General features: G+C 44.0%; 1 protein-coding gene across 2 annotated transcripts in view; it reads right to left on the bottom strand.

Moving 5' to 3' along the window:
- Positions 1-597: 597 nt before the first annotated feature.
- Positions 598-8677, bottom strand: part of igsf9b (immunoglobulin superfamily, member 9b) — a 35249-nt gene continuing 27169 nt past the window's right edge. The window contains exons 13-22 of one of the 2 annotated variants that reach the window (XM_028457258.1): positions 8460-8571; positions 8187-8362; positions 7004-7242; positions 6814-6898; positions 6569-6739; positions 6448-6484; positions 2997-6341; positions 2677-2846; positions 1997-2169; positions 598-1780 (exon numbers count right to left, since the gene is read on the bottom strand). In XM_028457258.1, coding sequence (XP_028313059.1) covers positions 2009-2169; positions 2677-2846; positions 2997-6341; positions 6448-6484; positions 6569-6739; positions 6814-6898; positions 7004-7242; positions 8187-8362; positions 8460-8571 — 4496 coding nt within the window. In that variant the 3' untranslated portion in view covers positions 598-1780; positions 1997-2008. The remainder of the gene's footprint in view (positions 1781-1996; positions 2170-2676; positions 2847-2996; positions 6342-6447; positions 6485-6568; positions 6740-6813; positions 6899-7003; positions 7243-8186; positions 8363-8459; positions 8572-8677) is intronic. The other variant, XM_028457259.1, reaches the window with a different exon arrangement.

The following is an 8677-nucleotide window of genomic DNA, read 5'->3' as shown; positions in this document are numbered from 1 at the left end:
TAATGCAAAGCAAGAGGTTAACATGAGGCAGAACTGTTTATAAGGGTTATAGAGTTATTGTGTATGTGTGTACTGTATGTGTGGGGTGTAACTCATGCCCAGTAAGGAATCTGGATTTGTGAGACTTGGACTTAAACTAAAGAAGCTGTTTAGTTTAAGTCCAATCACACTAAAACTAAAGTAAAGACTTAAACTAAAGAAGCTGTTTAGTTTAAGTCAAATTACTTCTAAAGCATGAATAAATACAGAACAATAATTCTTTAAACACAAAACAATAACAGTAGGCTGCAAGAAATTCACTTTACAAAGTAATAAATCATACTAACTGTACATGTGGCTGTCTGTTGTTCTATTAATAAACCCTTTAATGACTCTACATGTTACGGTTGTTCTCAGTGTTTATGCTTCAGCATCTAAACTACCCTGATCAATCAGGATAATAAAGTATGGATGAGAGATTAATGGACACATATCAGCAATGACACATTTTCTTAAATCATTGAAGGAAAAAACATAACACTTTTTTTCAATTTAATTCAGAATAAAACAATTTATTCAGTACAAACATGTAAAAATGACAATAACAAGTCGGTGACGGGACATAAAAATGTCCAGCTTGTACAATGCATCCACAACCATCGTCAGAATCGCACACTCACTCCACTTACAGGTATTTTAAAAATCTGTTAAACAAATATAATACAAACAGTGACAGATCGCAATGGGTAGCAACAAAAGGTGCTCTTAAAATCTGTGTCTGGTCAAGTAGAAAAATGTTTTCTGTCATATTCTAGTAAGAAAAACAAGCTGTCCAATGGGCACAAAAGATTTCAAACACAGCATCAGAAGTTGATGAAATATTCACAGTGGTGTCTTCACATCAGTGATGTAAATTGTAAACATTGTTGCATATTATACCTCACTTTAATAAATACACAGAAATCTTCATCCAGTGAGCGAAGCTAATGTAAAAAAAAAAAAAAAAAAAAAAAAAGGAATTCATTACATTTCTTATCTGTTGATCTGTTGGGCTTTTCTTTCCCTGGTCAGGCAGTAACAGTGCACTAACAGCAGAAGCTTCATTTCAAATAAGGCCAAGTCTGTTTCCCTGCGTTTGTGTGTTACAGTGTCTAATCACAAGTGGAGTTAAGTAGCACAAAGTCGTCGGATGAAGCCACGAATACAACGAAATACACAATTTAACAACTGGGGACGTTCACATTAGACTATGTATCAACATTTGTACACTTTAAACACACATGGGGTGATCTGAGAAATACAGAGTCAAGTGTGAGGCCATGCAGGCAACCAGATTACAACACTGAATGAGTGACTCCTTCATTTAAATGTTGAAATAAAACAAGGGAATTGTATGAATCACTAACTTAGTATTCCTATGAAAGGAAGACAAACAGATCACTTTTTGGACTCAAATCTTTAATTGTCCTAAGCTTGACCTCCCCAGTAAAGAACTCTTCGGTGTAAAACAAAACCTTCTCTCATTTCTCAGTGCCTGATTGTCAAGGCTCTCCGAACCCCAAAACACGATTATCAAAATAAATACAAGTGTTTCAGTTCTCCAAACAAAAACATAAAACTAGCCGAGGAGCTGCAGGTTAACATTGAATAGATAAATATCCATCTGCTATAACACAGGATTAACATGTTTAACAATGAGCTATTTCAATATAAAAGCACCAGTCAGGTAAGATGGAGGCCAGGACTACAGTGCGGCCATCTCTTCATTTAAACTGCTTTTTGGGGGCTGCCTTAGATGTGCCTGTAAGGAGCAAACACACACCAGCACAGCTGAGTGAGGAAACAGAACAACGGAAACAACGAAATCAATGTTGATAAAAAAACGTTAAAGATTTGGCATGCAATAATACACTGCATGCACAGAAACAAGCAAGAGATGATGCATGCGAGCAGGAATGAGAGATGAAAAAAAAGGAGGAAAGAGCGCAGAGGTCAGAGGGCAGGGAGAGTAACGGACCGGGTTGAGCTGCTAGAGCAGCGCCGAGCTGGAGTCAGAGTCTGACTCGTTGCCAGGTTGGAGGCGGGGCTCACAGAGCGACTCCTGAGCCCGTCTGTACTCCTGGTACTCCAGACGCAGAGCGGTGAAACGCTCCTCACTGAGGGAGCGTGGGAACTGATCCCGAGGCGGGCCTGGGGAGGGGAGAGGCACCGGGGGGGGGAAAGGCATGGATGTGCACATCAAGGGACAAACTCACAGTGATCACAGCACGGCCCAGTCTCAGAGGGAGGCAAAAAGATGTTTGAATTAAATGTTCCTGCAAAACATGAGTATGGGAAAAAACCTACAATATTGTCCATGCTTGTATCGGAGATTTTTGATGAAGGCCATTATAATTCAATACTTTTTTTTCAGACCGATATCCGATACAAACTGGGATCGGGACACCCTCAGTACAAGCCTCTTTCTTACAGTATATGCTGTAGCATATATTTAGCTCTACATACATCTGAGTTTGCAGAAACTAAATAAAAACATGTTTTTTGGGGAGATACTGGGTTCTCACAGTACAATAATCACAGGGTGATCACATGCAGCACCATCACATCAAGCATTATGCACGTAATGACACATGCAACATCAGATATTGTATGCAACAGAAAACTATAGAAAAAAAATCAATTAAAGCAAATGCTCACCTTGCTGTGGCTGATCCTGGAGGCCACCTGTCTGGTCATGTCGGAGCTCCCCCCGTCCTCTCTGAAACCCTGCTTGTGACTGACCAAACTTTGTGGCCTCCAGGACCTCCTTGTCCACACAGGCATCAGCAGAGTCCCACTCATAACTCTCATCTACTGATGTGTTCCTTCTAATGAGACACACAGGACAAATGGTCAGAGAACAGTGAGCATAAATAACAATACACAGAACCGTAATTATATTTTGGCATTGTGAATGAACCCGTCCACCCAGAGGACGCTCCAGTGCGCTGATTTTCCCACATGTGCTGGAGTTTCACCTTTTGGCTCTTCTCTCAGGCCGCTCCATGTCAGCTTGGTGCCGTTCATTCTCCTCTATGGTTTCAGGGGAGCTGAGCAGAGTGGGAGTTACAGACAGTGACTGTTGGAAAAGGCCAGCACTTCCCCTTCCGCTGCTCTGACTGGCATAACTGGCCCTGCCAACCTCCCGGATGTTCCTGACCTCTGTCTCACCTCCTCTACCATCCATCCTGTCTGGATGTCTGTAGCCGTCTACCTCTCTAAGCGGGAAAGGGGCAGAGTAAGGAGAGGGCCAGCTGAGGCCCCTAGGTAGGTAGGACCTGGGCGGTCCTCTTCTGGGGTCTATTGGTCTTATGATTTCTGCTCTATATCCTGGCCAGGGCTGGTACTGGGGTATGGGGATGGAGCCGGGCTTGGGGAAATATGCATGCTGGGCAGACCTCAGAGTTTCTTGATAAGAGGGAGACCACCTGGAAGACTCTGGTAAAACAGCGGCCTGTCGTCGTGTATCAGCGGGCTCTAGCGTTGGAGAGACCGAATGATGTCTGGGTGGGTACGCAGAGGGACACAGGTAAGGAGGACTGGGTAAAAACCTTTGTGCATGATGAGGCCTCTCTAAGCTTCCCAAGCTGGGTCGCCTGAGCGGTACATACTCCCTCCAGGAGGGGCCTGGTCTGGGTAGGAAAGACGGCATGCGACCTAAACTATAGGACTTCACCCTGACTTCAGGATTTGGGAACTCGTCCCAATAACATCTCTCAGAAACATATGTTCTTGGGCTCTCAAAGTGCTCCCACCTCTGTGAGCCTAAGCTGATGGACTTCTTAAGGAAAGGACGAGGAGGTCCCATTCCAGAGAGAGTCCTGCAAGGTCCAATGCTTAAGGACTTCTTTAGAAATGGCACAGGTGCTTGACTTATCCGTGATACAATGTTGTTAGTCCTGCTCCCTTGAGAATGGGATCTTTGGGATTGATCTGAAGAAAACTCATTGCTACCATTGAAACTCTTTGACACAATGTCCGCCATGCCTTTAGCTGCATTTATTAAAGTGTGAGCTGACCTGGACCCCAGTCTAGACTCAGGTCTGTCTAGACTTTTATTACCAACACGAATTTGGGTTTTCTCCTCATAAAGCTGTCTGCTGGTTTTTTCAGGACCAGGTGAGAATGGTCTGTTACCATCCGGAAATCTAACTCTAGATTCCACATGTCGGTAATTTTTATGGCTGGGATCAAATCTAGAATGTGCTGAATCTCCGGCACCGCTTTGTTCAAAGCACATCCTCCTCTGGTTGGAGCCGATTTCCTGGTTTTCTTGAATATGAACCTCCCAGTTTTTAGGAACAACATCAGGCTTAGCTACCACAGTCTTTTCTGATATTTGTTCTAAACCTTGTTGGTCAGTGTCTCTTTTTTCAGCTTTGTCATCAGGCTCATCCACGCTCATCTCAATGAAACCTGGAAGGCTGAGGTATTCCAGTATGGCACTTGTCTGTAAAGAAGACATTTTGGGAGATGTTGCCACAGGCTTGGTTCTAAGGGACTCTGACATTCTAGGGACAGAAAACTGAGACTGGTCACTCTCAACCTCTTCAACAAGAGTCAAGGTTGTGATGGGACTAGGACTATCAGAGAACAGACAACGGTCACTCTGCCTGCATCGTGCACGAACCCCTTCCCTCTCTAACTCTGAATATAACTCAGAGCCTTGCTGGTCATTCTGACTATCTGTGTCTCTGTCTTTGACCTTTGTCCCTGTGTTATGATGCTCATAGGCTAAGGCAGAGTAACTAGAAGGACTGGCATCCCTTGAGGCACAGTAGCCTCCTTCCACTGGGTTCTCAGGCTGATTATATGGTGCAGAAGCTGAACTTCCAGGCCCCTCTTTGGGGCCCGATGTACCCCTGGAAGTTGAGTCCCAGGATTGATTCCCAGCAACGACATATGAATTTCTCAACCTTGAGGCAACATCTCCATTTTCAGTCTTTTCCCTCGCATTGCTGCAAATGTCTTTCATTTTCTGAGGACTCACAGACTTGTTTCTATCTGGTGTTTGTAGACATAGAACAGGCATTTCAGAGGTCATATTAGCTGAGAGCAAAGGAAGGGAGGTGTTCTGGGTGACAGGAGAACGAGATGAATCAATGGTAAAAGAGTCATTTGTGGTTTCACCACGTGTGCAAGGATGTTGCGACCTTGGCGATGTGGCCTCTTGATCAGGCTGTACAGGAATGAGGCTCGTAACAGATGTAACAGGGCTGATGTCCCAATGAATATGAGACGTAGGTAGCCGGTCCATAGGACTGCTGGTGTTACCAAAGTAGCATGCCCTCCGGTAGTCAGACACATGACTTGTTTGCCCTGAGGGCTTGTATTTTTGCCTGATAGTGACATCTTGAGGCTTCCACACGGGCTCTTCCTCACTCTCCCTTTGGGAGATTTCCATGTTTGCCAGAATCTCCTCCCTTAAACGACCGTGCCCTCTTTGCTCGGCTGTGAAACTTTTTAATCCTGTCTCAATCTCTTCCCTCTCTTTAGCTAGTTGGGCACACTTGCTGATGCTGTCCCGCTCCAGCTCACAGTCCAATTGTGAGACAAGGGTGCTGTTATTTGTCAATATGCTCTCCATTGGCTGATAGCCCGCTTGGTGTAGTCTATCTCGGTCTCTATCAAGGAGCTTAGTTCTCCTTCCTAAACTAGGGAACAACTCCTCAGTCGGGCCCTGCACCCAATGCCTCCTCAGAGCATCACTTGGTTTCTTTTCACTGTTGTCCGAATAAAAGCTGGCTCTTTTTATGAGAGCCTCTGAGCCTTGCTCATCATCAGAATAAAAGCAGCCATGACGTGAGAAGTTTCTGGCCATGGCTCTGACTCTTCCAGGTGAGGAAGATGGTCGACTCAGCTCGGGAACATCCACCGTCAGAGGAGAACTTTTCCTATCATCCTTCTCTGAGCTCAGAATGCTTGACTTTGGTGAGTCCCTAACTGACGTCCCATTGCTGCCTGAGCCGCTTGTCAATCCATTACTGTGCAAGATGTCTTTCTTCAAGTTTTTCTTATTAGAGGGACTGGAGCCCTCTGGCACTGGCTGGACAGTGAAGCGTCCATCGGGACCTCTGGAAATAGACTCCAGAGCAGTTGGCGACAGGGCCTGCGACCCTAGGTGGCTTTCAAAGTGTGTGTAATGAGGGGGTGGAGAAAAATTGGCTAAGAGCTGTCTCCGTTGGTCATGGTATTCCCCGCGACTTCCTTTGTCAAAAGACGAGCGATTGGACTGCGAGGAGGAGGAGTTTGGAAAGAAGGGAAGTGGTGGACACAGCTTCAACTTTAGGACGCTGTCAGGGCTACGAGGCGGTGAGCGAACTCTGAGATAAAGACAAACAAAAAGCAGGAATAATTGATTTATGCATTCTTGTAAAGTAGTTACATCTTATAAGAATAAAGTAACTTCGTATCAAATGCCACACTTACTCTTGAGATGGACTCTTCTGGAAGGCTGCTGGTATATCTGCGATATTGTAAAGAATGAGGTAAAATAGTAAGTTGACGAAAGTATACGTAACTTGTACAAAGTTTGTTTGGAATGCCTCACCTTGTCTTCTTTTTTTGCGTCTGCGCTGCCTCCTCTGACTCATGTAGCACGCTGTAACCAACGAGAGGATGATGGCCACAATCAGAAAGCACACTCCTGCTATCACTCCAGCCAGCAGAGGCTCGGGGATGACCTCCAGGAAGCTAGGGCGCAGGGGATACATCTCCATCCCTGTAATAACCACACGTTGTTTTATCCTGATTGTTCTCACTATAACTCATAGTAAGTCACTCAAAGCCACTTACCTGCAGTGGAAACATTGACAGACTCACTTGGTTCACTGAGCCGTTTGTCACTGCGAGACATCAGCCTTAGATCATAATTGGAGTCCTGAGAGAAAGGCATCAGATATGTTGTATAATAAATATGATCCATCACAAATTTAACAGTCAAACCAGCGAAACCCATTAGTTTTCAGGTAGATAATCTGTTCACCCTTAGCAGTCCTTGCACAAGAAGTTCACTCTGATTGGCACCGATGCTGCTGCTGATGATGACCCACTGGCCTTGATCCCTACGGCCCTGCAGCACATAACCACTCAGTGGAGAAAGAGGAGCTTCAGGGGGAAACCACTGCAGGACAACACCCTGCTCAGTCCGGTTGGCAGTAAGAAACATGGGAGGATCCACTAATGGCACAGTGGTGACTCCTGTTGGCACTTCCGTTTGCACAGCTGGTGAGAAGAAGCAACACAGAGAAAGGTTATACTTGGACAAAATATTGAGCAAATCAGTTAAGATAGTGTCTCTTAAAGTCCGTGTAAAGCAGAAATAAAACTGTTATGGGTTTGTCACTCCACAGAAAAGTATTTAAAATTAGGTCTCAAAATCACAGAAAAACAAGCACTTCTCTCTGCTCTGAAACGCTGGGGACGTGTCAGTTAGAGGCACTGGAACGTAACGCGGCTATGAATTCAGACTCGCCGGTTAAATCCTGAGACACAAAAATTTGAAACAGTTTGCGAAGCCGAGCTCCACAATTAAATTATGAATGTTTGAAGGGCTTTTTACATGTTTTAAGGAATAAATGTATGACTTATTTAATGTGTTTAGAAGAAAATGGCTGCATTTGCTTTACGCAGTCTTTAAAAGCTGTCCACAAGTCACTTTGTCTGTAAATGCATAATTTCAACGATTGCACAATTGTTTTCTCGTCATTCCTTATGCAGTAGCTTGGTTCTCACTCATGATCAGTCCTACAAAAACCTTGAATATTACATTTCCAAAAATCAAAGCAAATGATACAAATTTGCTATAGTAGCGAGTACATTTCTTTATGCCTACTATTTATATTAATCAAATTATACCATAAATATGCTACAAATAATAAAGCATTCAGGAATGCAAGCAAGTTCCAAGATATTTGCAATAATACCAAAAAATATTACCACAAAATTAGGCTGCATGATCTAGAGGGAGGGATTGAGTAATGATGCATAATGATTGGCAGGTTGACGTTTGGTTAAATGTCTTTTTTTTCTTCTAGAATCAATACTAACGTACCTACATATAACAACAAGCAGGGTAAAAAGGGGGCCTTTATGTGTATGTTGCACGTTAATCATTTTTGATTAACTTTATTACAAACATGACAGAAAAAAAGAACAAATGCAAAAACCTTGTGTTCGCACGGTCACAATTTCACTGAAAGGTCCAGAGCCGAGTTTGTTCTGAGGCAGAACACTGAGCTGATAGGAGGTGCCAGAGAGCAACCCCGTCACTAGCAGGTAGTGTTTGGATGTCGGCACAGGCAAAGACGCCCATTCATGTTTCCCTTTGGATGCCTGCTTTACCCTGAAAGACACAATAAAAACAGGGTAAAAAGTCAGAACTGCTGCTGCTGGTAGTAATGAAGAGGTGGTACACGTTTTATGTGCTGTGTTTTACGGACCACACAGTGAACTTTTGGGTGAATCCGCCATCAAACCCAGGCACCCAGGACACATTGGCCTGATTCATCTCTGTGGTGACGTACACTGAGGACACAGCATGAGGACTGGTGCCTACAGAACAGAAGAACACCCCGGTCACAATATCCGTGTTAGAATTACACAAACTTGTGCTATATTTTACATTTGTCTTGTGTGACGTAGTCAGACTATTTCTCTT

The sequence above is a fragment of the Gouania willdenowi genome, chromosome 9 (genome assembly GCF_900634775.1).
Source record: "Gouania willdenowi chromosome 9, fGouWil2.1, whole genome shotgun sequence".
NCBI lineage: Eukaryota > Metazoa > Chordata > Actinopteri > Blenniiformes > Gobiesocidae > Gouania > Gouania willdenowi.
This window is presented reverse-complemented; position numbering and strand designations above follow the sequence as displayed.